Source organism: Zonotrichia albicollis, chromosome W (genome assembly GCF_047830755.1).
Source record: "Zonotrichia albicollis isolate bZonAlb1 chromosome W, bZonAlb1.hap1, whole genome shotgun sequence".
Lineage (NCBI taxonomy): Eukaryota > Metazoa > Chordata > Aves > Passeriformes > Passerellidae > Zonotrichia > Zonotrichia albicollis.
The window spans coordinates 12,174,860-12,194,589 of record NC_133859.1 but is presented as its reverse complement, the minus strand read 5'-3'; the positions used below and the strand labels follow the sequence as shown (position 1 = coordinate 12,194,589).

General features: G+C 41.5%; 1 protein-coding gene across 1 annotated transcript in view; it reads right to left on the bottom strand.

Moving 5' to 3' along the window:
- Positions 1 to 1,549: 1,549 nt before the first annotated feature.
- LOC141726976 (Golgi phosphoprotein 3-like) overlaps positions 1,550 to 19,730 on the bottom strand; it is a 200,415-nt gene continuing 182,234 nt past the window's right edge. Inside the window, exon 4 of the mRNA XM_074532138.1 lies at positions 1,550 to 4,462. Coding sequence (XP_074388239.1) covers positions 4,038 to 4,462 — 425 coding nt within the window. The 3' untranslated portion in view covers positions 1,550 to 4,037. The remainder of the gene's footprint in view (positions 4,463 to 19,730) is intronic.

Sequence of the window (19,730 nt, the reverse complement as noted above, 5' to 3'; positions counted from 1 at the left end):
AAAATCTGTGTTGAACAAAGTCATCCGGCTCCAGGCAATATTAAAAATAAAGAATTCAATTATTAGGGACATTTCAAACAAAATAAAAGGATTAGCATGTGTAAATAATCAAGATCAAACTCCTACACTTGATCCCAGTGGGTGGAAGAACTTAGAGATTTTCAGAAGAAATGTATGGGAAAAGGTGGTATTTCTCACGGTGTGTAGACTTGGAGGATTGCTCTTTTTACTATGCTTATTTATCTGTTTTAGTAAAACAGTATTGGCTGTACAAACCAACCTGAAAAAAATCAAGAAAAGTAATAAGGTTAAGTAACCATGATTACCAAAGTGCACAAGAGATTTATAGTAGATTCAAAACAAAAAAAGTGAGTTGATGTGAGCTTAAGAATTTAAGCTCGATCAAAGAAAAAGAGGGGGGACTGTTATGAACAAAAATTCGATTAATATTTTTTTTTGTGAGAAAGAGTTACAGGGACGCAGCCAGATCTGTCTCTGCCAGGGTTCTTAGTGCTTTGTTATTGTAATACCGGGTCGTTGAGGCTTATCTCCTCTTTTGTATTAGTAAAAGGTCTGGCTGGGTGGGGTGGATGGCCCTTCCCCGAGGCAGCGCGCTCTTCCAACATAGGGAAGACACCTGAGAGGGTGGGGGGGGTTATGCAAAGTGACTCCACAGACCAGAATGTTTTGTGAGACCACAACTCGAAACCCACAGAGAAAACCCCAAAAACAACGAGCCAAATAAGAATTGAGAGACTAAAGTGATGTCTGGACATGAGGAGCCAAGTGCTGAGCCTGCAGAGATGCGGAGTCCCTCTCGCCCTGACCATGGGAGTCGCCCCCAACGCCGTGACTGAGGGGGATCGCACTGACAAAGCAACATCTGACGGGGACATCACGCCCTAGAGGCTCCCACGAGGACTGGATCCCCCGGCTCTGCCCCTAGTGGACAGAGCTGTGCATATCCTCCTCCTCTGAATCGCCCTGGGAGACGCGACGGGGACTGCAGCCCTGCCGAGCTGCCCAATCCTGAGCTGATCACTTTTAATAAAGGCATTAAAAAGGAGAAGAAGTCTCCTGGCCCTGTTTATTTCACCAAGAAATGCACATGCACTAAAAAGGCAGACCTGAGGAGGACCCACTGAGGCAGAGTGGAAAATTTCCAGGGTAGAAATCCATTTTGATTTAGGTGGAATTTACATCTTTGAGTTAAGTCTGTAGCTTGCTGTTTAGTCTGCCTGTTCTCGCAAAGGGCCTGTGCTTGCAGGGACTGCTTCAGCCGAAGGACAAGAGATAAGGGGAGAGGAGGGGGGCAGACAGAGCAGGGCAACCTGACCCAGGAGTTCATTCTCAAGATTTAGTGGCATGTGTCACTCGAAATCAGTAGAATGAATACGTATGCACCTATTGTGAAATTGCATGCATATGTATTTGAGAGGGAGATAAAAGGAGATCTGGAGTTCCCAGAGGTACGCATGTCATTTTAGGGGAACGCATGTCATTTTAGGGGAACAATTCCCACATGCATCCAGTGCTGTAATAAACATACCGGCTTTACACCTTTCACCAAAGTTGTGGAGTTTTGCTTATCTCCGCAAAACACCATGCTAAGCAGTTCTTGGAACATGTAAACTAGTTTGGGGAAAAGTTTAAATATGCATACTTGTTTATGAATATGAAGTAGGCTGATGCAATAGAAAAGGTATGTAAAGGGTGTCTCTGAAATAGCAGGTGTGCTCTTGGTGGAATGCCAAGCACCCGGCCATTAAACTTAGCTTTATTTTTGAATCCTATTGTCCTTTATTACACTTTTAAATTTTACAAGGAGAGCGAACCTCATTTTTCACAAACGTAACACAGCAACTTTCATTTTTCCTTGACTTAACCACATTTTGAAAATGTTTGAAAGAAAATGTCCAAAGTTCATGCCCAAGCTCATCAAAGTTTTAAACACAGCATCTTACAGCTAGGAAAACACTGTTTATATTTTATTTGTATACCAAAGTTTGAAATACCTTACATTATACTTTAATTTTTATAAAGAAACGTAATTCAAGACCTGAAAGAACAATGTGCCACTAAAAGTTAAGGACTATAGTTTTTAAATCTTTATTTTAAAAAAGGTTCTATAGGTATGATGAATTTAAGTTGTATTTTCAAGTCAACTACCTAAGCATTTAAATTATTTAAAACTGAATGCAAATTTGAAAGTCCAGTCACAGATGACGCTGTAGAGTTCTCCTCAAGATAGAGGAGGCCTACCTATGGCAGACACAACTGAACACTCACAAGTTAACTCAGTCTGACCCAGCCACGAATCCTGCAGATCTGAGTGACACTGCTGATTATGTCAGTTTGATCTACTTAATATAAACTCTCTCTTTCTAAGAAGAATATTAACTAAAGCTTTCAGTTAAGCAATAAAACCTTTCTAATTAGCAACAACAACAAAAAAATTGCATGCTTGCTCTGTTTCAGGCACTTTTAAGATCATAGTTAATTTGCTGCAGGTAAAAAGCTAGTATACAGATTAAGGGATCTCCTAAATTTCAACCCTCAAGTTATATACCATCTAGTATTCTTACTCTGAATATTAACAAAAAAAAGTTTCTAGACACCTGTAAGCCCCGCCATAAATCTTCATTGTTATAAGGAAAAAGATACATAGATTGATGCATAATTTGTTCAATGCATATTTGCACTGTGAAACAAATGGGAGACAACAAGCAGTGGCAAAAAGACAATTCATTTTTTAAAAGACAAACTCTTATATATATATATATATATATATATATATTTACAATAGTGTGCTAATCAGCATAATTTTATATAAAAAAATATTATATAGCACAGCATTCCATTAGAGAAATTTTAATAATCTGAGCTGCAGTCATTACTTGCTAACCATTTAAATGCAACACCTACTAGAACTTTTTGTTTTTAAAGTGTAAAATAGATTGAGAAGTTTTAGACAAATAATTTGTGTACAAACAAACATAAAAGCTGCAGTCAAGAATTGTGCTGGCCACAAGTTTCTTCCATAGAGAAGGGGAAAAGTAGAGAAGAAAAAAAATTACAAATGATGATATGATGATGGAAAGTGGTCTCATTTTATACAGTAATTCTCAAAGACAGTGCAGAGACTTAGAATACCTGGATGGCAAAATGTAGACACTGGAACCAAACAGCTTTCACATACATGCTCTTTATAGGAGGCCTTTTTTTCCATCAAATGGCTGATGGCAAATCAGGGGCACCAGGTGTAAAACTTGCAAAATACTAAGATGGGACAGTTGTTAATTTACAATTTGAACTATATATACAATATAATGGAATGCATCCCATCCCAAAATGGGTTTATGAGAAAACTGGGCCTTTCAACACTAGCCTTATGACTCAGATATCATTTTAATGTAAACATAAGTATGCAAGAGACTTTATTGAAAAGTAAAATTTATGGGTAATTTTACAGGAACTATTGAAAAAGCTGCTTAATGGCATTTTTGCTGTTAATTTTGTTAGATATAATTGAAACAACATCTGTATATAAAATGTTCTGACAGATACTTCACCATGAAGCTTTGGTAATTTTAACAGGCCCTTCTTCAATCTGTTAGGAGCTGTACTGCAGAAGCACTGATGCATGCACACATCTGTGTCAGCTGAGACTAGTGATCCAACTGCCTGCACATTTCCTTTTTGAGGTATTTTCCATGTTAAACCACTTCAATAACAGTAAGATGAAAAATACACTAAACAAAGTATTTCAGATAGCTCAAAACTGAATAGGAATTAGAATGCCAATATGGCAGTACATTTTCTTTTTTCTGTTGTTTTTAAATGGGAAGGTCTCTTGTACCAGCAGAATCCTGTATACAGATAGAGAAGGAGGGAATTCACCACATGATTTCTTTTAAACAAGAGTTGATTCATCATGTGAGAAGGTACAATTTACAGAAAACATGAATAGTCAATAATATTAAAGAGAAACAATGGGTTTACATGAAAGAAGAGAGAACACTTTGGTCTGAATGCAGTTATTTTGTGAAAGCTGCTACAACAGCCCATAGAACCTCATTCATGTTGGCTTTCATACATTCAACCTCAGGGTCTAAATCTAGAAGCTGCCGCACTCTCTTTGTGGCTAAATCATACTGCTCATCCAGAAGGGGGGCAAAAGCGTTCTCCAGAACATCTGAGGCATGGGCTAAATAAACAAGTGCTAGCAAGCGCTTCTCCATGCGGTGAGGGTCATTCACCCATTTGTCAAGAACTGCTTCTTGAACCTTCTTAATGAGGCGCTGCTTGATATTGTTGTTGGTGAGAGGGTGTGTAGTCATGTCAAAAAGAAGGAAGTTTTGTTTTTCTGTGGTCAGTACACCTTTTTCTACTAGATTTTTCGCTAACCGTTCACGGACATTTCGCAATTGATAATGCAACTTCAATGGGTTCCATGTTTCACCTAAAAGAAAAAAAAACAAGAAAAAAGGCAAGAGTCAGGGAAAGTTTAAACTGTATTATTACAGTGATTGTCTCCTCTGTCCGCCGCAGAATGAGCTGTCAAATTAATATAGCTTAATTACACTGAGATATTGTACCCATGTCAGTATTTAAAGTTTGCACAAAAAGCTACTAAGCCATGTGTCCTGGGTTGTAAGATATGTGTGTATTCAATTTCCCATCTGTTAGAGGTGGGGCAGTTATCTTAATAACTGCTAATTGGGAAGTGTTCTTTATCTTTTCCACAGCCAATCCTCCCTCTGGGGAGATATTGTCTGTTAATGGGCCACTGAGTATCACTGCATGACTGATAAAATTACATCATCCCATTGTGAGAAGCTCTGCCAAGGGGGAGGAGCCAAGCATTCCTACATGGATATAATCTGAGATTTTGGAATACCAGAAGGAGCCTTTCCCCACTGGATTCCAAGAGGAGCAGCTTTCTTCTCCACTGGATTTCCAGAGGAAGACCAGGCCCATCTACACCACCACCGGACCTTCAGAGGAAAACTACGCCCTTCTACAGGATCACTGCTTCAACAGAACAACATCTGTCACTCCAGGAGGACTGCAGCCACCATTTAATCAGACTGCTATCAACACACTGACTAACAGGGTGTCAGGTCATATTCTGACTCTAGTAAAGAAGTGCTATTCCTCTTCCCATATCTTTGCCTGAGAGCCCTTTAATTTAAAAACTATAATTCTGAGGGAGAGGGTTTACATTTTCCATTTCAAGGAAGGTTCCTGCCTTCCTTAGCAGACACCTGTTTTTTCAAACCAAGACACCATGTCTTGATTAGGGATATGATAAATAACCACTCTTGTACTGAAGGGAAAGAAAAAAACCCATAAACCTCCCAAACAAACCATCAAACAAAACACTGCACACAGTTATGAAGAAAGAGTTAAAAAAAAAATGAGCATCTCCTCTAATCTTGTCCATTAGTCTACTTCCCGCCTTTTATCAAATTAGAAGCTGGAAGATGCATCATTGCCATTCATTCTGCCACAGGGATAAGCAACACCTGCACTATATCACTATATGTCCTACTAATTTCTCTATTTCTTCATGTTTACATTCTTTTCTTCCTTTCTGCCCCCACTGGATGAAACAGTAACATGCACTGTGTGAGTGTAGGTGTGTATACATTACACACAGGCACATGTTGGACACAGGCTTTGATATTTCAATAAAAATTTTCTTTTTTTTTTTTTTTTTTTTTTTTTTTTTTGTAAAGGCAGGAGAACTGGGTACTTCAATGTGTGTGCTTGGAGGAGAGAATTTTAAAAGCACAAAATCAGCATCAACAACTACTGAGAAAGCTAAGGTTGCCAGTTGAAAAATTGTTTGCAGCTGGTGGGTTAATACAATGCTTATTCTTCAAAACTCACTGGTCTATGGAACTGCACAATGTTTATTCTGTAGGAAATAAAGCTGGAAAGCAACCAGCCCAGTTGTGCCAACTTTTACCAGTTCACCAGGTGGTCAGGTATGATTTTGGGGTTGCTGACCACCAGAAACCACCAAAGAGACCCCCAGGACAGAAGAATGTGTGCGTAATGGGGAGGGAACATATGTTAATGATTTTAGGGAAATGGTTATCATATGTGTGTTTATTCCAGGAAAATCAATGAATATGTATGTAAAATACAGTATATAAACAGAAGCATTTTCTGTACTCAGCATGCACAATTTTCAGAGGAGATATTCCCTTGTGCATCCAGCCTAATAAAGAATTCCTGCTTCTTAATGCTACGTTGGTGTTAAGGAGGTTTTTTCTACTGATTTTTGGTAAGAGTTTTGGCAACCTCGGATAGGGCCTACTCTTGGATTTCAACTGATCTGAGGGATCGCAGGACCTCCTGCTGGCACTGACATATTGTTGGGGAGAACATGCAATCCCTGGGCCAAAGGTAATCAGAGCAAGACCCCTGGTAAGAAAAAGGCATTATTTACTTTGAAGGTGTTAACCTACGCATAAGGTGAAACAAAAGCTTCACAGGGTTAAGTTTAAAGGTACCTAAGGTGGGAACAGGGAAGGTTTCTTCTAGGAGCTGCTGAATAGTAATGGGTTTGGAATACCACATGGTTCAAATGGGGAATGGATCATTGAGTGAAGAGGGGGCATTCTGGAAAAATACCCCCTGAGATGCATCTTAAAACATTGGGGAAATTTGTGGGAGGACTTGTCTTGGTTTGAAAGACAGGTGTCTGCCAAGGAAAGCAGGACCCTCCCTTGGAATGGAAAATATGACTCCCTTCACTCCAAATTATTATAATTTTGAAATGAAGGGGCTGTTGGAGATTTTTTCAGGGATGGCCTAGAAGGCAGCTCTGAGGAGCAGGTTCTCACAGCCTGTTTCTGTGAACAGCAGAGGTTCTCAGGTTATTTTTAACTACAGGTAAAAGTGACAAACATGAAGGCCTTGAGAGCCTTGCACATCAGAGTTCTCAGACAGCGTTCTCATAACAAGTGGATGTTCTATCTTTGGCTGTTTTGGGAAAGCAAGAATAATTTTGAGAACCCAAATCTTGGTATTGGAAACATAAGGTGGAGTTGGTATGTTATCTCTGACCTGTTGTGAGCTCAGATTTTGCAATATGCATGAAGTGAATTAACACTGTTATAAAAGGTGCCTGATTGATGAATAAAGTGGAGTCGATGGCTGACCAATGCAAGGTGGGTCGTCTCTCCCTCCGACTTCAATAAGGGGCTTTCAGGTAAAGATGAGAAAAGAAAGAACATTTCTTTACTATTCTTTACTAGTATGTATAAGAAGGCAAACAAAAACAACAATGGCAGCAACAACAAACAAAACCAGAAACCCATTAACAGCCTTGTCTTGGCTGCCAAGCACCTTCCCCTCTGGTGTAATTCTGGTCACAGCCGGCAGAGGCGCTGGTGGCTCCCCAGCCGGGCAGGGGGGTGCGATGATTCTCTCACAGCTGCAGAGGAGGACTGTGGCGCGGGTTTGGCCATCTCTCACATAGACAATGGTGGGCGTGCCAGCAGAAGGGATGGGAAAGGGGCTTCCTTTACAAACACACAGGGGCAGCCGATCCTCGTGCCCTCTCTGGATGGTAAAAGGAGCTGTAGCAGAAAACCTCGGAAGCAGCAAGCTGGAATGGCCGGAACGAGAAAAATCCCAGAGTGCTAGATGAGATGTATCAGAATCTCCGCAGCTGTAGCTGAAACTGTGGAGCGTCCCAGCAGGCAAGGGATGAAGGCTACAGTGTAGCAAAAATCCCGGAGCAGTGACAGAGAAACGGCAGGGGTTGGGCAGTGGCAGCCTGGCTCCTGAACACGACAGGGAGAGGCTCCTCAGGATTTCTCAGTGGCGCTGGCTGGCCCCTGGGTCCGGGCTGAGTGGAGGGGAGCAGCCCCCAGCAGGAAATGAGGGTGTTCTTGGGTGCTGGCATGGCTTGCACTGGCTCTGGGCTTCCCAACAGCAGAGCAGCAGAGAAGTAAGCCGGCAAGCCAAGTCACAGCGCCGAAGCAAAAGAAACAAAAAGAAACAGGGAAAACCCACAGAAGCAGCAGTATCCCTGGTCAGAGATACCAGCTGCATGGCCAGCCGAACAGCCTGCCCGGAAGGAAGGGGCTGCCCCTGGCTCCGCCCTCATCTCTCTCCCAAAACCCGGGCCTGACTCCCCACTCATCTTGATACTCCCAGAGCCAGGGAAGATGAACGGGGAGGGGGAGAGGGGGCAGTAGCCACCTCAGAAACAAGAAAAAACAGAACAACACCCCCCCCCCAAATGATATGGGATAACAAACCATACCTAAGACAGTACCCTTCACTCAGAAACAATTAGTTGAGTATTGTAATAGTTGGTAGATGAAGTATACTTTGACATTTAGTATTGTAATAATTGGTGGTTGAAGTACACTGGCAATTTGTAAAGAAGGGGGATATTGGAAAAGGTCAGGGGAAATCAGACAGGAAACCAAAATCTGGCTCTTCAAACCATCAAGCTCATGACCTTAAGCAAAGATGAAGAATTTCCCTGAAGGGGATCAAGGGGGTTATCCTCAGCTGAGCCTCTAGTTATATTATTGCTCAGGAATGAAAATGTAAATTTTAAAATTGATACAGGAGCAGCTTATTCGGTACTGAATACATGCAGAGGAAAATTTAGCTTTGAACCGGTAAGTGTTGTGGGTGTGACACAGAGGAAAGAGAACAGGCCTTTTATACAACCATTCCTATTTAAATTAAGAAAATGGTGGGGGACACACCAATTCTTGTATAAGCCTGAATGTTCAATCCCCTTGTTGGGGAGAGATTTATTGGGAAAATTGAATGCTCAAATAACTTTCCAGGATGAGGAAATACAAATTCAAATACCTAAATCAAAAGCCATTGAGGCAAAAATTTTTATGTTACAGGAATTAAATGAGGTAGAAGAATTCCCAGAGGAGGTAGAGAATGCTGTAACTCTACTGGCATGGGCAACTGAGATGCCTGGATGATCAAATGTGGCCAAATCAGTGAGGATTACTGTTGGAGAGTTTTGTTCAGACATGGCTTATAGAAAAAGGCCATGATCATATACAGCTGGTTAAAAAGTAAAAGGCAGCTGTAAGCAGCAAGTTCTCAGGCTTTTTCCTTAAAAACAATAAACACCGTGTCCTTGGCTAAGTGATGAGAAAAACATGGTGGAAAACATGGAGTCCTTGAAGGGTGCTCAATAACAAGTCAACAGCAGGGTGAGGAAAAGAAGTATTAGCCTCAACAAGAAACCACAGGTATTAACAACAAAGGAGGGGTTGGCATGTAGTCTGTAACCAATGGTGAGCTCGGGTTTTGCAATATGTATGAGCTTAATTAACACTACTATAAAAGTGTGTAAGCTGGATCAATAAATCGGAGACAAAGATCATCGCTAGGGTGTGCTCGTCTCCCTTCACTTTCTGCAGATTACTCTCAAACCTGAGGCCAGACCAGTAATGTGAAAACAATATCCTATTAAGAAGGAGGCAAGGAAAAAGTTGGAGAAGCTTATAGAAAAATTTTTAGAATACGGGTTATGGAAAGAGTGTGAATCAGAATATAATATATCAATATGCAAGTTAAAAAGCAAAATGGGGACTATTGATTTGGTAAGGGCCATTAATAAAATAGTACCTGATATTCATCCAGTAGCAGTTAATCTGTACACAGTCTTGACAGCACTGAAAGAGGACTACAAATGGTTCACAGTGCTCAATTTTAAGGATGCCTTTTTCTATAGTACTTCTTGACCCAGATAGTTAGAAATTGTTTGCTTTTGAGTGGGAGAATCCAAACGCTGGATGGAAGATGCAACTAACATGGACTGTGGTACTCCGGGGCTTCAAAAGAGCCCCACTATATTTGGCAATCAGTTGGCAAAAGAAATTGGAAAGGTGGAAAATCTAGACAGAACTTTACCATAATGTGTAGGTGATATTCTTCCAGCAACCAAGACTGAAAGGAAGTGCCTCGATGCTACTGAAAGCCTGTTAAATTTCTTGGGATAATCTGGATAGAGGGTGTCAAAGCAAATGGCATAAATAGACAAAGAAGCAGTAATATATCTTGGTTTTGAGATCTTGCAGGGAAAAAGAAGCTTGGGAAGCAGCTGAAAAGAAGCCATTTGCCACACTCTGGAGCAAAGGACTATGAGTTCTACAAGCCTTCTTAGGTATGGCCAGATGGTGTCATTTATGGATAGCCAATTATGGGGTACTGATGAAGCCCTTGTATGATCCTGCACTGAAAAATACTTGGTATGGACTCCTGATAGTCAGAGGGCCTTTAAATCCCTAAAAAGACCCTAAATAGCAACCCCTGTACTAGGACTCCCAGACTGAACCAAACCATTTGAGTTATTTTTGCATGAAAGGATGCACCTGGCACTAGGGGTACTGGCACAGCATTTGAGGTGCTTTTCCCAACAACTGAAAAATGCGAGTAAAGGATGTCCCGGATACTTGAGAGCAGTGGTAGCTGCAGAGATTTGAATCCAGGAAGCACAAAAGCTGAAATGAGCCCCACATGGTAACAACTGGTTTGGAACAAAAAGGAAGACATTGGATATAGCCAGCAGGATGCTGAAATACCAAGTTGCCCTATTGGAGCAATACAGTGTTGAGCTTAAGGTAACCACTACTTTGAACCCAGCCATGTTTCTTCAGGCTTCAGAAGAAGCCCAGAGACCTTTGTGCCATGACTGCCTGATAATCATTGAACAAGTGTGTTCTGGCAGACCATATCTCAAGAGTGATCCCATCCACGACCTGGAACTGGACCTGTACACTGGTGGGAGTAACGTGGTACAAAATGGAAGATGGGCAGCTAGGTATGCAGTGGGAATCTCAACCCAGGTAACAGAAGCCCAGGCTTTACCTTTTAACACATCCACACAAAAAGCAGACTTAATGACCTTACACTGAGGGCTAGAAATCACAGAAGGAAACAGGATAAACATCTGGAACAATTTAAAATATGTTTTTGGAATAATACATGCATGTGGAGCCATATGGAAGGAACAGGGATTGTTATCAGCACAGAGGTCTCCTACTGAGTACAAAGAAGAAATTAGTCAACTACTACAGGGTGTGCAGAAGCCAAAAGAAGTGGCCCTGATGCCCTTGTAAAGCCCATCAGTTTGGAGACTCCCCATTTAATACAAGGAATCAGTTAGCTAACAAAACAGCTAACGACGTTACTGAACAAGGTATCCTTGCATTAATACCTAGCAAAAAGTTGAATGTCCTGGAACAAAAACCAAATTACAGTACTCAGGACAGGCAGTTAGCCCCATCATTAGAAGCTACAGAAAATCCCAGCAGATGATTGGTAACCTCATGTGGGCAGGTAATTGTACCTCCACAATTAATGTATAAGATAACCGAACTGAAACATCAGGAAACACATTAGGAAATAAAGAATATGGTAACTAGTTTACCAAGGAATATAATAAGCACAAAAATGACAGAAATTAATAGATCCGTTATTGAAAAATATGGGATTTGTTTGCAAGACAATCCCAAGAAAGGAAGAAAGTTGCCTTCGGGGCTAGTAAAACAGGGGAATTCACCAGGTGATTATTGCCAAATTGATTTTGCAGAACTGCCCAGGCAGAATGGGGACTGGTACATTTTGGTATTGGTAGATACTTTTTCTGGATGGCCAAAAGCTTTCCCATGTTGCACCAACAAGCCAAGGGAAGTCGCAAAAGTTTTGCTGCAATTAATATTTAATACCACTGGGACTAACTCTTTTAAGTCTTAAAAGGCACATTGTTATCAGCAGATCATTAGAACTAGACTTGCATGTACATCCTTTCCAACCAGGAGATATGGTGTGCATCAGAACCTGGAATTTTTGACCAATCCAGGAGAAGTGGAAGGGACCATATAAAGTCCTCTTGGTAACCTACTGTAGTGGGGCATTCTTCCTCCCCCTCCTCCTTTCTAGGCTGCAGTGTGATCTCAGAAATGCTTGTTAGGCTTTGGCCTTGAAAACAGCACCTGAGCTCAGCCCTTTCTGAGCTTATCAGAAATACTGTCTGCTCCCAGGAATTGCGAACAAGCTCCTGTTTTCCTTATGACCAGCCTTGGAAAATATTCTTCTTGCCTGAATGGCATAACATTCTGTCTTGGGATGGTTTCCTATTCCCTGACCATCTTCTCTATGCCCTGAAATGGTTGCTGTAGCTTTAAGGTGGGTCTGGGGGAGGGGGGAGCTTTGAGGCTCTTAGGCTCTGATGCCACTGAGACCTCATGGAGTAAATTGATTGCCCTCATCACACAGTGTGCCCGTACTGGAAACCCAAACTGCCCTGGGATTTTGAAAATAATTACAAATTCGCCTGAAGGTGAAAACTTTGGTTTGACTGACAAAGAGGAGCAGGAACAGGTGACACGGGCTGAGGAAGCACCACTGTACAACCAACTGCCACAAGAAGAAACTGCGCTCTTTTCACTGACGGTTCCTGTCACATCGTAGCAATGAACCAAAAGTGGAAAGCAGCTGTATGGAGCCCCACATGGCAGGTTGCAGAAGCTACTGAAGGAGAAGGTGGATCAAGCCAACTTGCTGAACTCAAAGCAGTCCAGTTGGCCTTGGACATTGCTGAAAGAGAGAAGTGGCCAAAGCTCTACCTCTAACCTAACTCATGGGTGGTAGCCAATGCTCTGTGGGGGTGGCTGGGAAGCTGGAAAAAGGCCAATGTAGAGGAAAACCAACCTGGGCTGCTGAAGAGTGGTAAGACATCACTGCCTGGGTAGATAAGATACCTGTGAAGGTTTGTCATGTAAATGCTTATGTTCCCAAGAGTCAGGCTAATGAGGAGCACCAAAACAATGAGTAGGTAGATTAGGCTGGAAAAATAGACGTGTCACAGATAGGTTTGGATTGGCAACACAAGGGAGAGTTGTTCCTAGCTCAATGGGCCCATGATGCCTCAGGCCATCAGAGCAGAGATGCCACCTATAAGTGGGCACGAGACCAAGGGGTGGATTTGACCATGGACAGTATCTCCCAGGTTATCCATGACTGTGAGATGTGCGCTGCAATCAAGTAAGCCAAGTGAGTGAAACCCCTATGGTATGAGGGAAAATGGTCCAAGTATAAGTATGGGGAGGCCTGGGACATTACATCACACTGCCCCAAACCCTCCAAGGCAAGTGTTACATGCTCACAACAGTAGAAACCACCACTGGATGGTTGGAGACCTACCCTGTGCCTCATGCTACTTCCCAGAACATCATCTTGGGCCTTGAAAAGCAAGTCCTTTGGAGGCATGATACCCATGAGAGAATTGAGTCTGACAAGAGGACTCATTTCAAGAACAGCCTTATCAACACCTGGGCTAGGGAACATGGCATTGAGTGGGTGTACCATATTCCTTATCATGCACCAGCTGCTGGGAAAGTTGAGTGGTGCAACCGACTACTAAAAACCACCTTGAAGGCACTGGGCTGGGGGACTTTCAGAAACTGGGAGATGCATTTAGCAAAGGCCACCTGGTTGGCTCCACTAACTGAGCAGGCCCTGCCTAATCCAAATCCCTGCATACAGCAGATGGAGACAAGGTTCCAGTAGTTCATGTCAGAGGTTTGTTAGGGAACAATGTTTAAATTAATTCTGCCCCGAGTAAAGACAAACCCATCTGTGGGGTTTTCTTTGCTCAGGGACCTGGTTGCACTTGGTGGGTAATGCAGAGGGACAGGGAAACACATTGTGTACCTCAGGGGGATTAGATTTTGGGTGCGAACAGTTTGTAATGTTGGAATGCCTACGTACCACTGCTTGCTGAATGTCACTGCCACTATTTGTATATAGTTATATGGATATATGTATAGATGTGTGTGTTTAGAGGTGAAGTGTATTAATTTGGGCATTAAGCAGACAACATGGAATAAGGGGTGGAATGTCTTGGAGTGGTCTGCTCTATGCTCAGAAATGGTTGCTATAGCTTTAAGGTGGGTCCAGGGAAGGGGGAAGCCTTAGGGCTCTTAGGTGGGCTTTTTTTCAAAGCCTCACTCTCAGGTGTCTGTGGTGCCATGTGGCACTAGCTTAGGCAAGAATGTTTTTTCCCTTTCCCTGACCTTGGAGACTGCGATGGCAGTCCTTCAGCAGGTTTTTTTTTTTCCTTGAACTGTTCAGTTTGGTTTTGATCTGAGATCAGAGAGAACAATTGACAGGAGATGAATCATCTGGGGACTGGTGGGACAGTGAGGGGCCGCTCTGACCAGGCCCCAGACCTTGGAACAGCCAAACCAACAAGAGAAAGGACACCAAATCCACCAGCTTCATCTGCTGTGAAGAGGGCACCCACACCAGAGATTCACCAGGTTCTCATCTGTTTTGCCTGAGCTGCTGTGTGAGCCCTTTGGGTTTTTTTCCTTCCCTGAGACTGCAGCTGGTGCCATTTTTTTTCTCCCCACCATATGGCCAGACATTGTGGGTTTTTTTCTTTCCCTGGCATTTTGGGGTTTTTCATTCTGGTGTGTGTGTGAGTACGTTCTGAAAATTCAATATCTAGCATTTATTCATCTTTTTTTCCTGTGCTGTGTGGGGACTCTGTCAATAAACGGTTGGTTTTTCCACTTTCATCCACTAATTTATTTATTTTTTTTTAATTGGTGCTAAGGGATTGTCGGAAACCTTTTCTTTAGCGGAAACACTCATTTCCAGAGTGTTTTTCTCCTAAATTTGTCTTTAAACCAACACACATTGCTGTTCTCACACTTTCAAAGAAAGCGACGACTCAAACTATGGCCAGGATAAAACATTGTTACAACTACAGCCCACTCTCTTGCAACCCTAGAAACAGCGGTCGAAAAGGAGCCCCTTTGAGCTCTCCTGGAATGCAGCAGGCTCTGACCAGCAACCTCCCTCTGAGTGGGACACCTCTCAGAGCCAGGAAACCCTCAGGTTTGCTATACTTGGAGGACCACCGAAAAAAAATGTATGCTGGGCCAATATCCTCATTTTTCGAGGCCAGATGCTTCACCCATTGGGAGATGCAAAAGGATCCGAAGTGAGTATTTCACTGACATCTGAGGGCAATTTTTCACAGGTACCTTCCTTGCACTGACTGGTTCTGCCTGGGTGCATCCCCCTGTGCATATGCTATAGCAAAGCTGAGAGAAATACTGCTTTCTTAGATGTTTAAGTACCTCAGATATCCAAGTAAGTTAGGCCTGTCAGTAAGGTTAAGTTATAGTTATAAAATTACTTAAATGCTTCTAAGTGTTGTTGCTAAGTTGTTAAACAACTTATAAGCTAAATGTTGCTAAGTGTCCTTCTGCTGAGTTGCTACGTATAACTTCAAAGTTATAAGTTAGGTTAACTGCTGTTAAGCGTTATTCCTCTGTTAGATGGTTACAGTTAAGCTATAAATTAAGTTAAAGTTAGGTATAAGTTAAGTGTTTTTCCTATGTTAAGTTGTTAGGCTTAAGGTGTAAGTTAAGTTAAAGTACTGCTAAGTTTGACTGTTATTAGATTTTTAGGCCATGTTCCTTTTTATCCTTGCCCATACTCTTTTGACACACACAGCCCCCCACACCCACACACAGCCCCCTAGATAGTTCTCAGTTCATTTGTGGTTTGATTGCCTAGATTTTGTTTGGTTTTGTTGTTGCTTGTTTTCCTTTGTTGTGCCTTAGCTGTCTTGTAAGTAATAGAGTCAGTCTTGCCAATGAACTTGTCATGCTTTGTTGCTTAATATTAAATCTGACTTTTGCTCATACTCTTGCCGGCGATTTTGTAAGCAATTACAAACTCTTATCCATAACACCTACACTGCACTCAAGGTAGAAGGATTCAAGCACTGGGTTCATCACACATGGGTAAAACAATCACGTATTGTGAACTGATGGATAATCCTTTATGCATGAAAATATGAAGGAAACAAGATTAACTAACACTGGGAAGTTTTCTATTTTATTTCTCATTGGGGGGAATTTGTATTACTTGGTTTTTTCTTAGAGTTTTGTAACAGGTTGATTACCAATACCAACCTCTGCAGAAAATCCAGTTCTGTGGGGTGTCTTAGTCAGCAATCTGACAAAAATATGGGAACACATGTGGGAAGGAAATAGTACCCATGCCAATTGGACAGGGATAGAAGGAGAATAAAATGGACACATAAGAATGATACTCTTGAGAATTGCAATATCTCAAATTCGGATCTGAAAATAATTTCAGGAACTATTTATCGGCTGACAGATTGCACTAATACACCTTGGGGATGTCAAATACCAGAAGTATGGAATAAACCTCAAACAGGACAATGGGAATATATCCAGCCAGTTCAGTGGTGTCTAGACTGGGAAGCGAGTCCAGGCCTCCCAAAGGACCCCTTACAGGTAGGTATAAAATATCTTGATTTAATAAGTTCAAGGCAAAAGGATCCAAGGACTAAGGAAAAGTGGAATTGCACTCAAATATACACTTGTGCTAGTAGGAATCCTGAGGTACAGCAGCTTACGACTGTGGCCCAGGCTCTAAGGTTGGGATGTGTTTGTAGAAATTATTCTACCTTTCTTAATGACACCTGGTCTCACCTAACAAACAACGAGACTTGGAGAGATCTAGACTGTCAGCAGGACACAGTAAAATCATTAGGACAAACAGTATGGGTAGGAAGTAATGGAAATTGGACCACACATTTGCCCTTGGGAGAATCAAGAGTGCAATGGACACTGAGAGAATTAACATTATGTCCCTTGTGGAAGGAGTCACCCTTGGGAACCTGACTATGGAGGAAAGTCAAATGTGATGAAACTTGGAAACATCCCAGTATGGGAACTATAGTGGGATGGATTTTAGAATCCATCTTTACTCTTTAAATATCTACCTTTAGGAACAGACTAGTCATACAAATTTTGACTCTACAAATGGAAACTTTAGTGAATACAACTCAATTGGGGTTGTAGCAGGATGTTCCCCTACCACAGGAGGGTTTATCTGTTCTGCCTGTCAGCTGGTGGGATAGCTCAGGGCATCTCCCCCCCCACATGAATTTGCTAATTGGTGAAATAACACAATCAGGACATCTGTCTGCTAATGAGTTATTTCTGGTGCCCTGAAGGTGGCATTCCCAGTTGACAATAAATAGCTTGCCTTGAGAGCGAGATTGAAGGAAGATAAGCTTGAATTTCTGACTGACAGACACTTCACTTTACAAACTATAAAAGCTACACAAAACTTTCACAAAGCAGATGTCTTCTGCACATTCCCTGGAAAAGTGTGGGGCTTTTCCCTGAATTTGGGACACCTACATCGAGGTTACTTTTCCGGAGGTTGAATGAAAGGACTCTATATGTGTACCCCATCATCAATTGGTGGTAAGTTACATTGACTCCTAATCTTTACTATTTATTTGCTAGCTGTAATATAGGTACCCTTATGTTGTGCACTGTTTTATGCAATCTACTAGTAGTTCTTTGTTTTTAACTTGTGTAGTAAGTAACTCTGTTTAAGGCCTTTTGTCTGTTAATCTTCTGTCTATTCAAGAAATAACTAATTTTTTAATACACCTGATCAGCCATTCTTGAGAACTTGTAAGCCAGAGTGATTTAGGTGCAGGTCACCTAAGTAAAGCTGCTGCCAAAAATCTGAACCGAAGGCAGGGCTGGTCTAAAGGCTCTCACTCGATCTATAACAAGGGTTTACTGCAATAAAGGAACAATTGCAAGACTGGCTTTAGATCTATTGCTGTTACACAAACATGGAATATGTGGTTATGTGAATTTAAACAATACTTCTTGTGTGTACATTCTAAATGTGACTGATAAATTGGATGATCAGATAGAGAGGATAAAATTGGTTGCTGCATCTTGCAGAGAATTAAGGGCAGGATTAGAAAGTAAATGGTTGAATAAAATATTTAAAGACTTGGATTTTCTCTGATAGGTTGGTTGACCTCATTCTTGCAAAGTATAATTGTGATCACAGTAATAATTGTGATTAGGATACTTGCTTTAAGCTGCATAAAAACTGATTGCTAATGCAACATGAGGAACTTATATGATGTTAGTAAAAAACCAAAGTGAGGCTTATGAAGGCTTGAAGGGAAGATTAGCTTCAAAATCCTCAAGGGAGGGAAATGTTGTGAGATGAAAAATCGTTTGCACCTGGTGGGCTAATACCATGCTTATTCTTTAAAAACCACTGGCCTATTGTGACAGGAACTTTCACCCCTGATACAGCAAAAGCTTATCTGTTTTCCCCCCATGGCTCAGTCAAGCCAGAATAGCTTGCCTTGTGGTGAATTATCTCGGCTGAAAAACATCTTTAGCCAGGAATAAACATCCTGCCCCGAATTCAGGGGAAAGGATAAGCAAAGATTCGTGACTGACAGACACAACACTTATACAAACTATAAAAGACCACTATAACTTTCATAAAATCAGAAATCTCTTACACACTCTCTGAGTGTGTGGGAAGTTCTCCTTAAAGTCGAGATGTCAGCCTCGAGTTACTCTTCTGGAAATTGAGTGAAAGGAGACTTCTGTACACCACTATAATTTGTTGGTAAGTTACATTGGCTCCTAATCGATACTATTTTTTCGCTAGCTGTAACATAGGTACCTTTATTATCATGCACTGTCTTATGAACCTACAAGTAGTGTTTCTTTTGTTTTATCCTGTGTAGTAAGTAGTCTGGTTAAAGTTTTATGTTTGTTGATCTTGTGTCTATTCAATAAATAATCCATTTTGTAATAGACCTAATTGGCCATTTTTAAGAACTTGCAAACGAGAGACATCTGGGGCACAGGCCGCCTCAAACAGAGCTACTGCCAGAAATCTGAGACAAAGGCAGGACTTGTGTAAGCTCTCCCATCTCCATTCATAACACCTATGGAACCCCACAGTGCTTATTCTGTAGGAAGAAGAACTGGAAAGCAACTGATGTCTAAAGATTTTTAGTTTTCTATTATATTTTTAAATATATTTTTAGCTTTGTAGACTGCTAATACATGGTTGTAGCTTCTAGCATTTTCCTACCCTTTCCCCCTACATTTTAGAACAATAAGCTAGCCTTCTAACACAATCCTGAAATACTGTTTAATCTTATTTTCAAGAAGAGAACCTACAACAAGGACATTTGTTTTCCAACCAGAATCTGAGAAGATGCAGCAAGAAATGGGGCAAAGAAGCCCCTGGACCAATTTCAATGGGGCAGTACCTGGGGGAAAATTACCTAACCAAATGCTTTTCTAATTGGACAATATTTGATAGGTATACGAATCAACTAACCTTATAAAAATTGTAGAAATACTGTATCACATGTGCATATCACCATATTGTGCCCCTTGAAGGCTTTCAATTAAAGATTTGATTTTATATTAGAATTTTAACACTGTTTGGAAAAGATCTGTGTTTTATTCCAGGCAACAGTTTTGGCACCACCAGACAAGACCTCCGGGATCCTATGGAACATCTCTGAATCAAGTTATATTCTGCTGGAAGCTCTTCTGCCAGCACCTTTTAGGAGTTTCCTGTGGCAATCTGATGTAGTAAACCCCTCAGGTTTAGCCAGGGCCCCTTGGAGAATAGAATGCTGACACAGCGGCAAACAAGTTTCCTGTCTCCAGGGACATCCGCCTTGTACCTTATCCCTATAGCCATGTAAGGCAATATCTTGTTAACCCTACTATTGGTCACTTATGGTCACTCTAACACCTTTGCCATTGGTCAGGATTGGATCCCGGCCAAGGGTATAAAAGTAGCATACTGTACCC